At 46.1% G+C, this 20,396-nt stretch overlaps 1 protein-coding gene across 1 annotated transcript; it reads left to right on the top strand.

Annotated features, from left to right (window-relative positions):
* The first annotated feature begins 9,499 nt into the window (after positions 1–9,499).
* DLX4 (distal-less homeobox 4) lies at positions 9,500–20,178 on the top strand. Its single transcript, XM_072646098.1, has 3 exons — positions 9,500–11,991; positions 16,775–16,971; positions 18,658–20,178. The coding sequence occupies exons 1-3, from the start codon at positions 11,694–11,696 to the stop codon at positions 18,892–18,894; spliced, it is 732 nt and encodes a 243-aa protein (XP_072502199.1). The 5' UTR covers positions 9,500–11,693; the 3' UTR covers positions 18,895–20,178.
* The last annotated feature ends 218 nt before the right edge of the window (positions 20,179–20,396 follow it).

Here is a 20,396-nt window from a genome sequence, read left to right as displayed (position 1 = left end):
CCACTCTTCACAATATGATGTTACATGTTTCCCCCTCACAATTCTCCAGCTCCAGGACTTGGTTGCCCCCTCTTCATACTTGCACCCTTATTTCTGGTTCTTAGCCACCTACCAAAGCCTGCTTTCCACATGCTTTCTTCTTTTAAAGTCCCCACTGAGGGGATTTCAACAATCTTTTATTATAATTAATAACATCTTTCATTTCTGTAGGTCTAAAGTGCTTCACTTATAACAACACTGAGTGGCAAGGCAAGTAGTATAATAATAACTCATATTTACCCAGCACTGCAAGCAATGTATGACCCTAGTTCAAATCCAGCCTCAGACACTTAGTAGCTGTATGACCCTCGGCAAGTCATCTAACCTCCCTTAGACTCAGTATTGCTCATCTGTAAAATGAGGATAATGATAGCACCTGCTTCCCAGGGTTGTTGTGAAGATAAAATGAAACAGCCATTTGCAAAACACTTTACAAACCTTGAAGTGCTACATAAATGCTACATACTATTATAATAGGGCAGCTAGGTTGCTCATTGGATAGAGCACTGGGTTTGGAATCAGGAAGACTCGTTTTCCTGAGTTCAAAACTGACCTCAAACACTTACTAACTGTGTGACCCTGGGAAAACACTTAACCCTTTCTGCCTCAGTTCCTTATCTGTAAAATGGGCTGGAGAAGGAAATAACAAACCACTCCAGTATCTTTACTGAGAAAATGGGGTCACACAGAATGGGACACGACTGAACAATAACAAAATTATTTTTATAACTCACATTTATAAAGGGCTCTAAGGTTTACCAAGTACTTTCCTTGCAACAGCCTAGTGAGGTAGAGAAGACCTGGGGCAGGTATTATTAGCTCTACTTTACAGATGAAAAAACGGAGGCTTGCTTTAGCAATTTGCCTGAAATCATAGTAAAAGGTGGTAGAAAGCCTAGATTCTGATTCTTTAGCCTAGCTCGATCCCTTGCTGTCCATTACTACTGCTTCCTCAGAAGGTGAGCAGTAGTCCCCTCCTCTACCTGTTCCCCAAACCAGATGCTCCTTCAACTCCTGATATTCCAGATTTGGGCTCTGGGATGATTCCAGGAGCTTGTTTCCCAAGTGGGAGGAAACTGGGCTGGGGAGGTGGCATTCCAGGCTGCATGCCGGAGGGTGAGTCAGGGGTGGGGCTGGGGAAATGGGGGAAGAGGGGAGGGACCAGTCTTTCTTAGTCCAGGCTGGCCAGCCATAAATCTGGAGACTGGGGTTGGGTCATTCTAATTTGCATACATCTGCATATATTCTGTGACACACCCTTCCTTGCTCGGGTGAGAAGCTTGGGGGGACAGGATCTACTGAAATCACACTGGGGGCCCTAGAAGACTTTGTGTCTGTTTTAAATAAAACACCTTCCTAAGTGTCTTGTGGTTGGGGATTTTGAGTTGAGGAAGTGGAGGTTACAGGAATTTCTGTAAATCTAAGCTAGCATTGGGAGCCCAGAAAGTTGAAGAAGGAGAAGGGAGAAAGGCTGAGGTGAGAAGAGGAAAATGAAGGATAGGCCTTCTCTCTTTGTGCTTATTCTCTCTCCCTCTCTCCTGAATTCATTCCTTTAGACATTTCCAAAGAGTTGGACATGTCCAAACCCTGCTTCAGTAACAGCCTTGCCAATCCCCACTACCCCAAATGCCAACTCTTGGCCTGACCCTAATTCTAACCCTCACCCTATCAGTGCAGTAAGGGGAAATGAGGTGGCCTCAGTGACTCCAGGTGAAGAGTGGTATGTGGTGAACCCCCAAAATACTAGTTCACAAAATGGTCAAACAGGACAGATTCCTTCACCCCCAAATCCTTCTTTGTGTCCTTGGATCACTCCCACTCTTACTCTGGGGATAAATCTCCTGTGAGTGGATGAGTTTCTCCTCCTCTGACCTTCTCAGATGAGGGGAAGGAAAAGACTAGGAGAGAAGGAGCAGATTCTGTTTTAGTCTCCCTCACTGTGGCCTCTGAGCCCTTTATCTTTCTTCCCTGCCGTCTCATTCCTTTCTCCAGTCTCCCAGAAATCCCAGCCTCCACCCCTCTTGTGTGACCTTCCAATGTGTAACCGTTTTCAAGGGGAGCTAATTGGAACAAATGAGGACTATTGGGCAGTTGAATATTCCTCCCCTTCCTCTACAAGAGCAGAAAGGTCCTCCACATGGGTCTCAACCCACAGTTTAAGAAGCGCTGAAGGGGGTCTCGGTGGGAAAAGTTTAAGAAGTTCTGCTCTAGACCTCACCATCACCACCTACCTCTCTGGTAGGCTCGCTGGACTCCACCTCTCTGCACCCAACTCCTTGCCATGGCCTACTCTATCCTTTTGATCCCATCCCTGTCGGTCACAGCTACCCCAACAGAGAGGCTGGGGGGCAGTGGAGGTGAGATGGACTCCTCTCATTTACATTCCTCTACCACAGCCCTTAGCCGAGGAAGAACACAATCCCTCCTTCTCTTCTGCCTGCTCCAGCTCCTTCCACCATACCGTGGTGTGACCAGACTTTGCAAGAGCTGATAAAAATAAAAATCTATAGATTTATACCATTCACTCACTAGTCTACCGATCATTTTCTCTAGTCAGTTTCTAGTACATTACCCCAATTACTTTTCTCCCTCTGTCTGGGATATTTCTATTAAAAAGGTTTGCCTATTCAATCAGTCCAACCACTTTACAGTATTTACATGTAAAAAAAATGTAGCCTCTTGCGGCTACACTTTCTCCTTGTTCTCTATGAATGTCTGTATCTCCTCCCGCCCCTGCAGAGTTTGGACGGACTTTTCCGTGGCGCCCGTACCTCATCTCCCAATTGCACACGTGTACACACGCTCTCTCTCTCTCTCTCTCTCTCTCTCTCTCTCTCTCTCTCTCTCTCTCTCTCTCTCTCTCTCTCTCTCTCTCTCTCACACACACACACACACACGCACACACACACGCACACACACCTTCATTGCGGCTGGGCGCCAGGAGCTTAGCAATTGACCGAGTCTTTGTCTCTAAATTAAGAAATGTTAACTGGAAACGGGCAAAAATCTTTTCCTTATTAAACAAACACAATTTGAGGCTGGTTGGGGTTTCGCCTACTCAAGGCAAAATGAAGCAAGAAGGTTGTGTATATGCAGATCATTCAACCCTGGGAACTTCTTTTCTCGCGGGTCCTGAGCAACGTCCATGAATTTGCACTACTTCAATGCTGCCTTGTAAGAAATGACCTTAAATCCTAGTCAGAGTGCCAGCTTTTAACCACAGGAGAGTGAAGACTGGAGCCTCCTAACCCCGCTTCAAACTGCCCACTCAGTTCCGGGGACTGGAAGGGTTTACCACCTCAAGGGCCATTTCCTCTACTTGCCATCTTTTACGCCAAATTCGTTTCATGCGGGTTTTGCCCTTATTGATTGACTTCCTCGCTTCCCTCCAGCCCTCTTCTTTCCTTCCTTCCCTTCATCCCTCCTTACTATCTAGGTGCTGGGAGAGATACAAAGTTTAGAGAAGACACAAGGTCTTGGAACTTGCACCTATCAGGGACAGCAACAGATAACGATAGATCCCCCAGAAAGCTGGCAAACCAAGTATTCTGTCAAGTTCTTGCAGAAATACCTGAATGGCTTCACGGGTCCCCTGCAGCATCACACAAACATTCCAAGACCATCTTTTCTGGTGTCTGGACAAAGTGCGTTTCAAAGCCAGATGAATCCTTCGCTGTCTCTCTGCCTCCCTGCCTGGCCGGGGGACTGAGCTAGCTGTGGAAACGGCCCGTTTATTTTTGTTCTTTCCTGAGGTGCGCCTCTCTCTTCAAATTCTCCAGGCGGATCCTAGTAAATTTTGTAGCCCCTGTCTCCGCTCCAAGCTACTAGCTTTAGAAGACATTCAAATCCACGGGGTTCATTTCGCCTCAGTTACAGTGTGGTGGGATGTACGTGTGGGAAACTGGAGAGAATTGTGGTGGGTGGGAATTCATAATGGGGAAGTCCTTTTGGTGATCTTTCTCCTATCTCCATCCTCAAGGATCAAACACACACACACACAATTCAAAATGTTACCTCGGTGTTAAGAACTTTTTCTGCTACAGTTGAGAGTGGGTCAGGGGGAAAGGAAGTGAAAGGTGATGCAGTAGGATGATGATGCAGAATCTAAAAATCAGACTTGTATTTGGATCCCATTTATGCAACTTACTGCCTGTGTGACCATGGACAAGGTACTCCCATGTTATCTGTCAACTACCCAAGTTACTTAGGTCACTGAAAGTTTCCTTTTCTGTAAAATGAGTTAATTGGAGGTCTATATCCCCTTAAAATACTGTGATGTTATGAAAGAACACCAGCCAGGGCCGGCTACATGGATCTGACCCACAGAGAAAGCACAGAACTCATACTTCCTGGTTTGGGGAATACCTCTTGCCTCCACCTCCTAGCTCTTTTCCTGTACACACACCCAGGGTATATATAGGGCACTGTCTGAAACAGCACTGGGCAGCCAGGATACAAGGCACCCTCACTGCAGGGACGCCAAGCAGGAAGGCAGTCTTCACTACTTTTGTCAGCTGACTGAGTAAAGGCCAAACAAAGAACAGCAGAGATTGGGAGCAATTACCCAGATATTTCAGGAAAAGGAAGATTTGAACAAGTGGCAAAGAGTATCTGGTTACTTTGTCCTGATAATGACCAGGCGGTTTAGGGTCGGGTGTGTATTTTGGGTCTTGCATGCAGCTTGAAAAGCAGAAAGCAGTGAGGCTAGAGCAAGCGTTCATTTCGTTAGATAGAATGCAATATACTACCGCAGGCATTTATTAAGTGCCTGCTGTGTGCAGAGAGGGGTAGCAGGTGCCAGGTGATCCAAGAAATAGATGAAGTTTAGATGACTGGATGTCCCTGCCCTCTTACCTTAGTCCACATCGCTCTAAAACACACCGAGGGTCTTGGAGGCAAATCCAAATGCTCAGGAGGTGTGGGGGGCAAAGATAGTTTATGATGGGGGAATGGGTAGGGAAGACTCAATAACCCTTTCTGGAATAGGATGACATTTAAGTGCAGTTTTAGAGTTAAGAGTTCAGGAATTTAACAAGGAAAAAGAGGGAGGAACTTCTCAGGTCAACACCTATCTGGATATTTCCGGTAAAAAAACCAAAACAAACCAAAAAAATGTCACTTGTGTTCCTGGAGGGTTTTCAATCAGCCTAACCTGTTTCTTCGCTTGTCATTTCGATAAAGCTTAACAATGAAGCATCTACTGCAAGTAAAGCCAGGGGTACAAAGCTGTGCTAGAAAGCTGGCTGAGACTACAAAAACATAATCCAAGCTCTTACTGCGTCTCAGAGGAGTGAGATGTACACACGCAAATCAAGACGACCCAAGGAAAAAGCGGGTACAAAGTGAGCTGAGACACTTAGACTGCACAAGTCACGTGAGGGTATCAAGGAGGCCAAGAAGAAAAGCTCGACACTGGTTCATATGTGAAGTGCAGGGGTAACTGATTTTAACAATAGCTTTCTTTCACTTGTACTGTGCTTTAAGGCTTAGAAATTGTTTCCCTACATCCCTGTGGAATCCGAGTTGGAGACAGGAGGTGGAACTACATTAAGTACAGAATGTTATAGCCATTCGCAAAAGACCTAGGTTCTGGAGGTGGATTTGTCACCAACCGGCTTCTTCAACTTGGACAAGTCACTCTCTTTTTGTTTTCTTCGACTGCAAAGTGGAGAAACTAATCCCTGCCCTGTCTGCCGGCCAACCAACCAACCCACCTACCTACCTGCCTACCCCCTTTGTAGAGCTGTTGCTTGGATCTAATGGGTTAATAGAGATCGGTCCTTTAAGTTAGGCACTGACGGATGGGTCTGTAATATGTCCCAGTCTCTCTCTAGGTACCATTTCTAAATTATAATGTAGGAGTAGGCTTTTCTTGACTCAATTTCCCTCCTCAGTCTCCCCTTCTCCCTTCCGAAGAGCAACCCCTTTCTTCCTGCTTTCCAGTTTGACTTTCACTGCCTCAACACGTATTCTCTAAAGAGCAGTTAGATAGAGAATTAGAAAACCTGGGTACGAATATATACTCTGTTACTTAGTCCCCATTCTACAAGTTACCGAACATATTTGGGGCTCAGATTGGTTCATCTGCAAAATTAAGAGACTAAAAAATATTTCTTTCTAGATCTTATGAATCTAGAAGTAGAGGAATGTGTTGCCTTTGTGCTAGCATCTAGCAGCTCTTTTCTCCAGATGAAGGAGCACAGGTAGACTAATGGGGCAGATTTAGCCAGGGTACCACTTAGAGGGATTTTAGACAGCTAGTTGGGGGGACTGGCTACAGTTAATGTTACTTTTATTTGCATTTTTGTTTTGTTTCTTCAGAACCTTAGTCCTCTCTTCCTCTGCCTCCAGATTCCAATTAAGCTGTTTCTCAAATACATTCCATTGTCAGAATTCTGTTGGGAAAAGGATGGGACAGAGCAGGGGTATCTGGTCATAGGTAGTGGTCGGGTGACAGGTTCTCTGTTTTCCATTACAATACACACCCATTATCTCCTGGAATCTTTACCACAGCTTTATGTGACCTAAGCTGGGAACATTTATCCCCTCCCCCAAATCTGACAGAAGAGGAAGTTAGGATTCCAAGAGGGGACTTGTCCAGGTTCATTAGGGACAGCCCTAGGAGGCAAAAGAACTTTGGTCCTCTGACTCAGTCCAGAGCTCTTTCATTTTTGAAAATTTATTGTGGTATGGGGGGAGCAGGGAGAGAAAAGAGTTCTGTTGCAGAGCCCCTGGATTGATACGAATTATTCTTTGCCATTTCTATCCTCAGAGGACTTTTTGCTTTCAATGGAAGAGTAGAGCATAGTAAGGAAATACAATGGACTCAAACAGGATGGAGCCCACAATAAAATATAATCACATATTAATTCTCTTAAGTTACCCATAGTTGGTTTGTTTTTGTTTGTTTTCAGACATGTTACCCCTGACCTTCCAGGTTACATATATGAGAAAACATATTTGAGAGCTTGGTGAAATTGGAAAGAGTACTTGACTTGGGAATAGAAGACCCAGGTTCCAGTGTTAGCTCTGTTACTAGCTGGTACTAGCTGAGTAGTGACTTGGGCAAGTTACTAGGCTTGTCTAGGCTCCAGTTCCCTCCTTTGTAATATAAATGATGGAAATTAATCTAGATGATCTCCAAGATCCTTTCTTCCAGCTCTAACTCTTGTGATAACTGTCCTTTGGTTTCCTCCATCTGCCCTCCCTGTTGCCTCCTTTTTCAAGAACGCATCTACACTGTTTCATAAGTTAATATTTATTTACCATCTACTTCGTGCAAGGTCCCCACGATAGGCACAGAGGAGGATAAAACACACTCTCCCCTTAGGGAGTTCATCCTCTAATATAAGGAAGGAAGTTTAAAGGAAGAAGGTTAGACTAAGTACACAATTAAGGAGGTTAAGTGACTTGCTCAAAGTCACAAAAGCAGTAAATAAGTAGTGGCAAAATCAGAACTCATGTCTCAATCTATTTTTGTGTGTCCTATCTTCCCCACTGCTGAGAACCCCGGATGTTATCTTCCTATTCCCTGCAAGGTAAGAAGTGAGGATAAATAGACGAGAATTTCCTGGTGATGGGCAGGGAGAGGGGAAGTAGGATGCCTTGGAGTGAGAATCAGCTCTGGGTTCTAGTCCTGCTTCTGTCACTAAGCTATCTTTGGAGACCTTGCAAAGTCATTCAATCTTCCTGTGCCTCAATTTCTTTCCTTGAAAAATGAGAAAGTTGGAGTAAGAAATTTGTCTCTAAGGTTCCTTTCCAATTTGAAATCTTATGGTTCTATAGCCTCCATATCCAGTCTTCTACCTCCCTATCCTCTCCCACCTGGCCTGTTTCATAGAAATTGTATCTAAAAGGGGAACATATTGAGATTTCAAAGCATCAAATTCAATTCAATTTAGTGAACATTTCATAAATGCCTACTATGTGCAAGGGACTTGCTCAGGATACAAATCTGACCGGATACTGAAACTGTCTTCCAGATGTTTACAATCCAGCAGGAGAGGTCGACTCTTTCTGCAGTGGTGGGGGACTATGAAGTGTAGAACAGTGTATGTATTGTTAGATATAGTTAATATGTTCATTGGTTTTGTAGAGGTCTTTTTGTTTCTTTTTCAGTTTTTGTCTCAGGAGAAGGTTTATTGAATAGGACATATTCAGAAATTAACATTAATTAATTAACATAATTAACACTATTTTTTTTTCAGGAAAAGAAGAAAATAAAATTAAGTTCCAAAATTTGTTGAAATGAACTGAATTATAGTGCCAACTGGAAGAAATGGTAGAGACATGAGAATGGAGTTGCTGAACTCAAGCTGGGTTTTGCACAGCCCTTTCAGGTGCAGGGGATTAGAACCCGAAACTCTTCTCACTCATCTCCTACCATAGTGTCTGGGGTACTACACTGGGCCTGGGACATTGAGGGGTACTTAGAATCCCAGTGCCTCCCCATTCAAGCCACTTGGGGTGGACAGAGTAGATCATAGATGAAAAAGAGAAGTAGGGGGAAGGGTTGGAGAGTGACTAGGACTTGTCAGCAGACACATTTTGGGGTGATTGTGTCTTCTCTGCTTAAAGAAGGGCTAGGCACTGGGAATGTGATCAGAGGGAGAATTCTCAAAAATAAAAAGCTTTTCTGAATTTAAAATTGCTATTCCTGTCTCTTATTGATGAGGAAGATGAACGGGATTTTCAGGTAGCCCACGAAGTTAACCCTTCTCCCCCTCCAACAGAGAAGCATCCCAAACCTAAAAGCCCCCGGGGATCTGGGTTTCCATTTGCTCTGGTCTGGACTCAGAGTTTTTTTTTCTTGGAAAACTAGTTTCTATCCTCCTGGCTTAGTAGGTGTCCAGTTTCAGCCAGGTTGGCTGCTCTTAAAGGTACAAGGTCCTCAGCTGGGAACTAACTTAACCTCCTTTCTCTCCATCCAATACCTACAAACAATTCAAGACCTGAGGATTACAGGACAGCCTTCCTATTTTTCCTTCTGTTCCTTCAACCATTTTTCTCCTTCTCCCTTACCCCAACCCTAGATGACACTACTTCTTCCTATGCTAAAAGCCAGGCTAGGATGCTCTCACTCTCTTAACCGGTACTCAGGAGGTGGGCACTTCCCTTGCTCAGGTTCTTTGAAAATTTTTGGACATGAAAAATGTTCTTGACCACAGTCTCAAATACGTAGATACAGAAGTGGATAGATTCCTGTTTTGTTGGGGGCTGGGGGGAGCACAAGTGTCTAGTGTTCTTTCTTTCCACAGAACATCAAAGCACCCTATGGTGCTTAGAAATAATTTTAATTTGACTTGCTCAAGCAGAGAGCTAATGATGAACTTAGATCAAACTCAGGTCTCCTGATTCTCAGAAAGAAACAACCTCCATCACTCTTGTGCCCCTAAATTATACCAAGGACATTAAAAGGATGGCGAGGAGAAATGTGGCTTCAGAAGGTGCCATATTTAAGTAGCACAGACTTTACTTTTATTCCAGGACTCAACAACCAGTGGCAGCAGGGTCATTAGTTGTAGACTGAGCCTGATCCTCAGTAAGTTCAAAAACTTGTGAAAGCTTCTATGATTCACTGGGCAGCCTCTTGTTCTTGAACTATAAAATCTAAGAGGTAGAAAGAAGAACCTCCAAAATAATTCAAGCCCTCAACCCATGTAGAAATACTTATATATATCCCTTGGAAGTGATCATTTAACTTCCATTTTATCAATATGTAACATAACTCAGTAATGTTACAAAAACCATATACTTACATGCATACATCTACACAGGTATATGTAAATATACCAACATACACATCGATAATTTAAAACACCAACTTTAACCACCTGATTTCAAGAAAATACAGCTAATACCAGTCCAATGGCAGTTACTGAAACGGTGGATGACCATCTCTGATATATGCACCCATTTTTATGTGAATGGTACACAAGGGAATGTGTATAGTGTAGTATACTTGGATTGTGCACCTGTTTTATGTCTTTAAAAGCAATTAAGACTGTGAGCACATTTGTTTACTTGTGTTTATGGAGCTCAAATTCTCTCTTAGGCAGCAAGGGAAAACCCTTTCGTACTTCAATCGACCCAGTCAGGTGTATTTCTAGGGGGTCTCTAGAAGATACATTAAGACTTCCATTTATATCTGTCCATCACCCCTAACCTTCTTAGGTCAGGGATTTGGTAGTTTGAGGGTTCATGCTCAGAGGTCTGAGCCTGTGGGGAAAGGATAAAAGGCCACCGAGAATGAGCCCCTTTGAAAGTGACTCCGGGAGCAGGGGGCCGTGTCCTGGAGGCTACCCTCCATTCCTAATTTTTACTCTTTCCCCTGGCCTCAAAGTTGTCCCAGCAGAAGAACGAGTTCGGAGATAGACAAGAGGCGCAGACTTTTCTGGGACCCAGAATGAAGACTTAAAGCACAGCGCGTGTACGTCCGGGCAGGTGCTAGGGGTGCGAATGCCTGCGTGTGTAGAAAGGGGTGTGTATCCAAACACGTGAGCCGAGCTGGCTGGGCGCTGGTTCGGTTCCTAACTCCCGGCAGCTAGCGACCTCCCTCCGCCCAGGATCTGTTTACCAACAACCTCTTTAAGCACGGTTCGCCACTGCACCGCCTCACATTCCGACGAGCTGAACCTGCAGCCCTGCCTCCCATGCCTGCAGCCGCCTGGCTGGCCCCGTTCCGTCCAGCTGGGGCAGGGTAGACCCGGGCCGAGACCTGGGCCTGGAGGCAGAGTGGCAAACGGGGAGAGGGGATGAAAATTGGGGGGTGGGGGTGGAGGTTGTTTACTGGTTTCGGAACATTTTGTTTCTTGACATCCCGGAGCTGGTGAACGAGAAGACTTCCGAGCCCTGCGTCCCTTGTCCCCAGAAGCAGTAATCAAGGCCGGGCGTCAGGAGGAAAGACTCAGGGTGGGCCAGCTGCGCAACCCCCGCACCTGTACAGCCGACTCCCTACCCCTGAACCTTTCTCTCTCCTCAACTACCTCTGCCCAACTCCGATTCAGAGTCAATTAACACAGGCCTTTCCTCACCCAGCTCCGCGAGTCCCAAACTGCCTTTCCGGGGTGAGGAGCCTCTGCCTTTCCGGACTCCTGGGTGCGCCCATATCCCAGGGGAACTTTGTGGTCTTACAGCATCTCCCTCTCAGTTGATAACCCTGGATCCAGTACACAGATCCCACCTTACAAGTTGCCCGAGATCAATTACTCCAAAGAGTTGCTGGGGGAGGCGTGGTAGGGAGGGGACTCGGTGACGTATCTGAGCATTTTAGCCAATCCAGGACGCAGGGAGAGTGCACCCCCCCCCCCCCCGCCCCGGGGCCCGAGAATCTCAAGCTGTGGAGAAGTAGAAGGAAAGGGAGGGGGCTTGACGATCTGGGGTGGGGGGAGGGCGAAACTGTGGGGTGGGGGCCTCGGCCCCTCTCCCACCCCCTCCCCCCGGCTCCCGCTCTCTGCGGGAGGCGGCGTGGGGAGAGTCTTTCCCCGAGATTTTAAGTTCGGGGGGTGGGGGGGGAGGCTCTCGGAACCCGGTGCACTGGGCTAGGGGAAGAGAGAGCGGCGGGAGGCACGGATAGAAGAAGGAGGTAGAAGAAGCTGTTGGCCAGGCCATGGATCCAGGTGCCAGGAAGCTTTAGGCCCCGGGCCACTGTAACCATGACCTCTTTGCCCACCACCCTCCTGGGACCCGATGCCTCCAAAGCCACCTTCCAGGACTTCTCTCCTGCCCTTCCGCCCCAACACTCCCTTGCCCCGTACCCCCGTAGTCTGCAGCCCTCGTCCCCCGAGCCCCCCGAGGGGCCCTACCCAGGAGCCTCGCAGTCTTACGGCTGCGCGGTAGGTTACCCTTATGTCAGCCCCACAGCCCCCAGCGGCCCCCACCTGCCTTACCAGCAGCCCGGGACCGCCTCGCTGCATCTCCGTGGCCCTGCAGTGAATCTGCAGGCGGTGGCAGGTAAGGCGGAAGCGCCGGGGGAGTGGGTTCTCCGACAACAGTTTCCCCGTTTCTGGCGAATCCCCGATACCTGCTTTTCTCCCGCTTCCTTTGCCCTCCAAAGGTTGGACGCAGACAGCGGGATTGAAGTCTAACTTGTATTCGACTCGACCTGAGGGTTGGGGGGAGGGAGTGAAGGAGGGAGGAAGAAAGGATTGGAGCGGAAGGAGGGGTGAGGGGGTGGCGGGTCGATCCCTTCTCCTTTCAAGTTCGACCTGGTTTCGATTTGCAGTTAAGTGAAGCCGGGCCCGTTCTCTCCCAGCTCGCCCCCCCCCCCAAAAAAAATCACCCAGCGGGGCATGTGTGTGTTCCTACGTGTAAAGAGAAAATTGAAACAATCCAGATGTATACTTTGGGGAAAAGTGGGGGGGGGGGGAGGGATACTTGTGTTATCATTATCCATAACAAACTCCCCAAGAAAAGAATCGCAGTCTCCTTCCGCAGCAAATGTCTTTACAAGCGGTTCTTACACTAAACCCGTATTAAGAGAAATTGCAGCCTGGCCAACGGGCTGATGATTTGTGGGGTGGAGAGAGAGATCATTCGGAACATTCTTTCCCCACCCCCACCATCCACCAAGTTCCTTCGAGTTTAACCAAAAAAAGACAAGCGAATCCATTTTCGTCTGAGGGAAGTTAAGCGGGAAAGACATCGACACAGCTGCGGCTTTGGCCATTAAGGGAACTGGAGGTGTGCAATCGAGATCTTTTTTTCCTTTTCCTTCCCCAACATATTTTCCTATCTCTGACCCTTTGGGCCATGACATGCGTCTCTACACCGTTCTTTTAAGGTCTTTGGGTGAGAGTTACGTCATTCCCAAAACAACGGGCAAAAAACTTTATGCTTCATTATCTTGGCTCTCTCCCGACTTCGAAGAGTCCAGCAGCAGCAGTACTGGTCTGTGAATCAGTCAATCCCTTGTCTGGGAAAGGTGTAGAGTACAGTGGACAAACACTACAGATAAGACATTCGAGCCTCGGGTGAATGGAAGGGCCATCATCCTTAACAAAGATTTAGGGGTACTCTCAGAGTAGGTAAATACAGACCATCTCACTTAAACCGACCTCATATAACTGCATGCACAAAAAAAATAATGTCCCAGCTACCTCGAAGTTCCACAGACTTCTCTATTCTACACACAGTTCATACTATTTGCACACCATCTCACATATACCCTATGCCCTGCAAATGCACCTGGTTGCACAGTTAATGCACCACATCACCTTCACAGGAGTTAGCCTAATTGTACCTAATTACTCCCACAATTAGACTCTCACAATGATACACACACCCTCAGTAATTTCCTCCATTCAGTCTATCTTAGACTTACTACATCCCAGCTTTCTATACAGTGACACTCTCCTCAGTGACATATCAAGTCACCATCCTTCACACAGTGACAGCAGGATTTCCCTGCCCAGCCTTTCCTCCTAGATCTTAGTAAAAATATTTAGAGCTGCAAAATGTCAATGATGGGATCCCCCTTCTCCCATTATCTGGTCCAGTCCCCTCACAGTCAATAGAGAAGGAAACAGATCCATAGTGAACAACTTCTTAAAGATAACAATATAAAGTTAGTGACAGGATCCAGGCCTTCTGGTTTACTGTCCAAGGAAATGTTTCCACTATTTGGGGCATGCCCTCCTGTCTCCAAGAGATTTTGTTCCCTACCCTGGGTATTATAACACCCATTCTTTGTCTCCAGTTTTTGAGAATTCTTTTTGCCCAGCCAAGTGGTCCCTACACACCAGTTACTTATCTTTCCTGAAAAAATCTGGCCACCACTCCCACCCCACCTCCCAAAGGGTTAGGGTGGTGTTTGAAGGGCAGAAAGGCTGATTCCCCCTGAATCACAGTCCCTTTTCTCTATCCTCTGTACAGTTTGAAGCAAAGGTATGTTATGGTTTTCTGGTGTTTGTTTTTTCTTTTTTCTCCTCCTTGGAAAAAAGAAAATTGGTGTGGGTGTGTGCCTCTATAGATTTGTTCTTTTGATGTTTTCTACTGGTTTTCCAATCCCCCTTCCCTTATTTCCCTTAGTCCAAGTCTCTGGGAAAGGACAGAATGAGAATCAAAAATAATGGTGGTTTTTTTCCTGGTCTCTTTTCTTTCCCGGGTCCAACGAAGAAAAATTTCTGACTGAGGCTCTACTCCCTTTCTTCCTCCTTCTCACTGACCTCTAGTCTGCACTTGTCCGGGAACCCAGATCCCATGTTCTAGAACCTGGGTGTTTGGTATTCCCCTTCTTGAGGTAGATGCTCTCTGTAGCACCCCTTTTCCGAGGGCTACCTCTTCAACAGTGGTTTTTGTGGTCTCTTTGCCTTGGAAAGGCAGTAGTAGTCTGGCTATGAGGAGGAGTTTGCCTGTTGCTATTTGGAGCTGTAGTGACAAGACTGTAAGGAGGTTTCATCTAGGGGCTTCGGGTGACCGCAGGAGGCAGCTCCTCCAACAAAAGGAAGCCGACTTTTAAAATGAGGCTCAGTGATTGTTTGCAGTCACTAGGGCTGAACTACTTGTCATTTTCAGGGTTTGCCTCTGGGACCAGAGAATCGTTGGGAGCCCTGGTATAGACAGTGAGAAGGGAGAGAGGAAAGGACAAAGTAGGAGCTAATATTGGCTGCATGTTTTTGGGGTTGTGGGCTCTGGGGAAAATGATTAGATCAGCTCTGCTGGTATCTTTCTCCCTTTCCCTCTCCCTCTCTCCCTCTCCCTCTCCCTCTCTCTCCCTCTCCCCCTCCTTCCCTTCCTCTCTCCCTCTCTCTTTCTCTCTCTCTTTCTCTCTCTCTCTCTCTGTCTTTCTGTCTCTGTCTGTCTATCTCTTCAGCTCCCCATCTCCTGTGCTCCCGTCATACCCAGAGAAATCATATCTGCACAGGTGATTCCGATTGGATCTTTGCTTTGCTGTTTTTCTTGGTCAGTGTAGACATCATGGAATATAGGAAGCTGTATTGGGGGAAGAAAAGAAAATAAAACTTTTTTTCTGGAAATTTGGGGTGAAAGCTTTTGTGAGCAGTAAAGAGGAACTACTAGGGAAGTGTGGCACCCTCTGCTGTGGTTGGTAATATTTGGGTGGAGGGCAGGCAGCCTCCTCAGGAAATCAGTCTCTCAGGGGGTGGGGAGAGGAACACATTGAGACTAGGATGGCAATGTTTCAGTGGACTCAGTCAGAGACCACGCAGTGAAATATACACAGATACATAGTTACCTCCAGACACACGTACAAAAACACCAGGTCAGATACTGAGGCAACCAAGCAGATGTTGCCCCCCAGGAACACACAAACACACAATTGCTGCACATAGAGACTTCTTGACAAATGCAGATAACGCATATTCAAAGAACACACAAAGGGCAGAATAACAACCGCATGCACAATAGCATTTACCTGCTACTTTAAGGTTTACGAAAGCTTTGGGGTTTTGGTGTTTAGGAAGGTGCCTTCCAGACCCTTCATAATGGATAATGGAGAAATGGAGTGAGAGAGGGGAAGAGAAGTTTGCTTGACACAGGGGATGTTTTGTTTTACTCACTTTCCAGGATGAACCGATGATAGTGACCCTATGGACAGAGAAGCTGCCTCACCTGAGGCTGGAGCAAGAGAGGGGGCTGAGGGTGGGTCAGGTTTTGTTGTTCCTTTGGGGTCATCAGGCAAAAGTTGGGGCTCTCAGCCCCTGCTCTGCGCAGTGCAAAACAAAAGTACCCTGAGCCACCCACCAGGTACCTGTTCCACAACTGGTCAGCAGCTGACCTAGCACTAGTAATGGCTTAAGGAGGGTCTTGGTGGTGCACCCTTAAGTTTTCAGTAAAAACACTGAATAAACCTGGTGACAAAAGTCATAAAAAATTGATTCATCTAGAGGGTGTATAAAACTCAAACCTGCTATCCAGCTCTCCCCAAATCAAAGCTATCTCTGGCACAGTCTCTCTCTCTCTCTTTTTTTTTTTTTTTGAAGTTTTTTGAGGGAGGTAAGAGGGGGATAGGAATGACAGCTTGGAAAGAAAGTTTTTTTCAGAGTGTGAACCCTGGCAGGCAGGCTTTGTGAGATGGGAGAAATCCTGGGTCAAATCTCTTCCCTCCCACTGAGCCTCAGTTTCTTTCTCAGTAAAGTAAGAGGGATTAGACTCTTAAGTCTCTTGTAGTTCTGGTAAAATGTGGTTCTTGTGGAATCTCCAAAGCCTTCTCCCCCTTTTCAGTTCTGACAAGCCGTGGTTCTATGGAATCTACTTCTCCCACCCTTTTCTTTCTCTGGAATTGGAGGCCCATAAAGGAAAAGATGGGGGGGGGGGTGATGAAGGTTAGGGCAGTCTTTCCAGGAGACTCAATCCCAGGAGTGAGAAAAATAAATACCTAATCTGCTCTGGTGAGGCCCAAAGGCTAGATAGAAGCAGCCTTGAATGTAGGTTAGGACTTGTGACTTCTTTCCCACCTCTCCACATACCTTTTCATTTTCAAGAGTTTGAGGTAGAGACTGCATTAGGAGTTGGTTTTTCTGGTGGCTCCAGATAAGCCCACTTCTATGAAATTGAGGGGAATGACTGGAATTAGGGGACATGGGGGAGGGACAAAGACTGGAGAGTAGATACTTTAAGGATATAGGCAGAGAACCCTGGGAGTCCTAATGTCTTTCTTTAGCCATTCTTAGAACCTCATGCCAAGAGACATGTTTGGGCCCAAGAGAGTGAGGAGTCTGCATGGCTGGTACTAGGAAACCAATATTCCTTTTCTTACTGCTCTCCCATCCATCAGACCTGGACAAGCCACTTGGGTTACCACAGCCAGAGGGACTCCAGCTGAATGGCAGGACCAAGAAGCTTCGAAAGCCCAGAACCATCTATTCCAGCCTCCAGCTTCAGCATCTGAACCAGCGTTTCCAGCACACGCAGTACCTGGCCCTTCCAGAGAGGGCTCAGCTAGCTGCCCAGCTAGGCCTAACTCAGACTCAGGTGGGGGCCAGATGCCCTGGGGGTGGGGAGGAAGGGACCCCACCTAGACCACCCTGCCTTTGCTCTGTTCTCCATGCAGCCCCAGAGGAAGTAATTGGACTTGAAGAGGGAGTGGAATGAGAAGGCAAAGGCCATTAAGCAAACTTTATCTTTAGCCTGCGCCCCCTTCCCCTTCAGTGCCCTGAATACAGACCAACCTTCTCCATCTCTTGCTCCATTCTGTCTCTGGGCACTTCTCCCCACTAGCTTTGGCACTGACTCGGAGATCTGATAAACTCATTCACACTGAGTTATAAATGACAAGACTTAATGAGTGATTAAACTCTAGTTATTTGCATTTTAAGTAGCCAGACAAAACCTGAACCTTGGGCTCCTAATGGCAGAATTTGGAACTACTTTGGGAAGCTGAAAGGGAGAGATCTTCCAGGAGTTCCTGAAATCAAACTATCAGGGCAGCTGATCACTGGTTAGGCCAACCCTACTTCCTGCCTCCGTACCCCTCAACCCAAACCCCTGACCAAAAAATACAACAAAAAAAAACTACCTACAAAAAAAAATACATTCAAAGAGAGACTGCTAGGCAAATAATCAACCAATTTATTGAGTCTACATTCTGTGCTGGGAAGACACTACTGTAATATGATAGAGAGCCAGAACCTCACAGTACCAGGTAGTATGTAATAAATTCCAAATGAAGACTGCATACAATACTACAGGACTTTGGGAGGAGGGGAGATCTTTTTAGGCTAATGGAAGTGGCACTGAGATGGCCTTCAAGAATGGGTGTAAAGACAAGAAAGGAAGACATTTCTGGAGAAGGGAAAAGTATGTACAAGATATGTCCATGGGACAATTAGGAAAACCCCTCTCACCATCCCCATTTCCACTTTATTGTTAATAAAATTTTAATATTATTAAAATTTTTATTATTTTAATAAATTTTAAAATAATTTATTATTTTATCGTTATTTTTATTAAAATAATATTAAAATTATTCATATTTATCATTAAAATTATTCATATTTATCATTAAAATTCTTCCCTTCTTTCTGGCTTCATTTTAGGTACCATCTCTTCCACAAAGCCACCCTCTTACCCCAAGCTGGAAGTAATCTCTCCCTTCACTAATTTTGCATAGTTTTATCTTTTGAATATTTTTATTATATTAATTTCTATAAGCACCCTAGACCTCAAACTTTTGGAAGTATTAATTTCTATAAGCACCCTAGACCTCAAACTTTTGGAAGGTAGAGACTTTGTCTAATTTTCTCTTCCCCAGCCCCCGACACAGTACCTTCCACTTAATGTAAAGGAGTTTAAGAGTCCTTCAGCGTTGAAACTCCTTCTACTAAGTTGTCTAAAATGTGGTTTTAGAGAGTTATCTGAAGCTCTAAAAGGTTAAGTAATTTGCCCCATGGTTATACAGTTAATAAGGTCACAGTGGGGATTTGAATCCAGCTTTGTCCTACTCCAAGTCTGGAATTCCATTCATTATATTAGGCTGCTTTTCATATATTGGTATAGTAGCCAATTAATATGTTAGTTGAATTGAATTGAATGGATTTAGCCTGGCATGGGAAGGGTTCCAATCCCACTCCACCCACAAAGTCTGATACTTGGGACATAGGAAGGACTTATGAGATCTCTGCTTTCTGACTTGTTTCTTTTTCTCCTTTTACCCAATAGGTGAAGATCTGGTTTCAGAACAAACGTTCAAAATATAAGAAGATCATGAAGCAGGGGTCTAGCAATCAAGAAGGGGAGCTTCTGGGAGCCCTCCCAGCCCTGTCCCCATCCCTCCCCTCACTGTGGGATGTACCCAGGTCCAGGACATTGCCTGCTGGGGGCTATGTCAGCAACTTTGGGACCTGGTACCAGCAGCAGCATCCCCAAGATGCTCTGGCAGCACCCCAGATGATGTGAGTCTGAGAAGGGGTGGGTGCTCCATGCCTCCCATATAACTCTGGACCCAGCTCACCTATTCCTCTCTAGGCCCTTGGAGGAAAATAGTTCCAGATAAGCTTTAGGGGAGGAAGAGTAGCTGTAGGAGCGAGGAAGATTTGGAATAAAAATGGACAAGTTTTAACTCAACCTCACCACACAACCACCCCCTTCCCTAAACAGACCTTCCCTCTGCAGTTGGGTTGGGTCACTTCCTTCCAAATGGACAAACACACACCTAGGAGAGAAGCCAGCATGGTGGCCAAGTTGGCTTACGATGTGGTGGGTGGGGGGAGGGAGGAAATCCTCTTGAATGTCATTGGGGCAGAGCTGGGCTCTCTTATCCAGGCTCCTCTTTGCCTCCCCCAGCCTGATCATATGACTGAAGGCCAGTCACCTGTCTGTCCCATCTCTCCCTTTGAAAGGACTACTGCAACACCAAACATGTGAGAATAAAACCAGGCACACAGTCAGTAACTACTCTCCAATCCCCTTGCCAGTTGTATTTTCCCTGCCTTTGGCAGTGAGATGGAGGAGGGGAGAAAGAGGGAGGTGGCTAACACTCTCCTAAAAATGACAAGAAGCTCATGTTAGCCTCCATGGTCTGAAGATTCCAAGGCAATGGGCAGCAGGTTCTTGGGGCAGGGGGAAGAATTCAGGGTCAGATTATCTTGATAATTATGCCAATTCTGCGCCAGCACCCAAGACGCAGAGTTTAAAGGGTTCAAACAGCCTAACATCTGGATAATGCATTCACTGCCTTCATAAACTCTCCTCCCTCCCAGGTATGTGTCTACACCTTTCAAGTGCAGAATGGGACTAACTATCCAGATCATTTAACAAGTATTTATTAAGCACTTACCCTCCCACCCACCCCCTTAAAAAATAAAACTGGCCACAAAATTATGAGTCCATGTCGTTAGGACCAAATCAGGATAAAGTTATGGGTTGGGATGGGGGAGGGGAAGGAATGAGGAGGCTGGGGAAAGGGAAAGAGCGGTAGGTTACCTGGATCATTGCCTCTGGGTGTAGATTATGCAGATCCTTACAGCCAGGTTCTGTTTTGCCTGTGGGGACACTGCCCTTGGGTTTAAGGAATAGTTCTTTTCTTTATAAAGGGCATCTGCTCTACTGAAGGGAATTTGGGTCCCCAGGGCCTGGATGGGGTCTTTCTGGCCCAAACTCCCTTTTTCGCCAGCCACTCCCTGAGATCCCATGTCTTTACTCCTAGCAGCCTTAAATGATTAAAGTTTGCAATAAACTCTTCTTGCTCTGGTCCTAAATTTTTCCTGTTTCTCAGCAGTTGTGGGCATTACCTCTCTCGTTGTCTCTGGATTATCCCTAGAGTTTTCAAGCAAAATTGTTGATAAATCTCTTCACCTTGACTTGCTATATTCAGATCTACGGTGTCAAACTCAGAAACTGCGCCGCTGATCCATCCGTAAAGGATCCTTGCAGGCCACATATTCAGTTAGTTTTTAAAT

This window comes from Notamacropus eugenii, chromosome 2 (genome assembly GCF_028372415.1).
Source record: "Notamacropus eugenii isolate mMacEug1 chromosome 2, mMacEug1.pri_v2, whole genome shotgun sequence".
In the NCBI taxonomy this organism is placed as follows: domain Eukaryota; kingdom Metazoa; phylum Chordata; class Mammalia; order Diprotodontia; family Macropodidae; genus Notamacropus; species Notamacropus eugenii.
The sequence above is the reverse complement of the archived record's forward strand: the minus strand, read 5'-3'. Positions and strand labels throughout refer to the sequence as shown.

Bases quoted from the DNA above. Each gene is read 5' to 3' on its own strand.
- DLX4 (XM_072646098.1), top strand. From the start codon at position 11,694: ATGACCTCTTTGCCCACCACCCTCCTGGGACCCGATGCCTCCAAAGCC. The intron at 11,992-16,774 runs GTAAGGCGGAAG...CCCATCCATCAG, and splicing joins GAATCTGCAGGCGGTGGCAG to ACCTGGACAAGCCACTTGGG. The intron at 16,972-18,657 runs GTGGGGGCCAGA...TTTACCCAATAG, and splicing joins TAGGCCTAACTCAGACTCAG to GTGAAGATCTGGTTTCAGAA.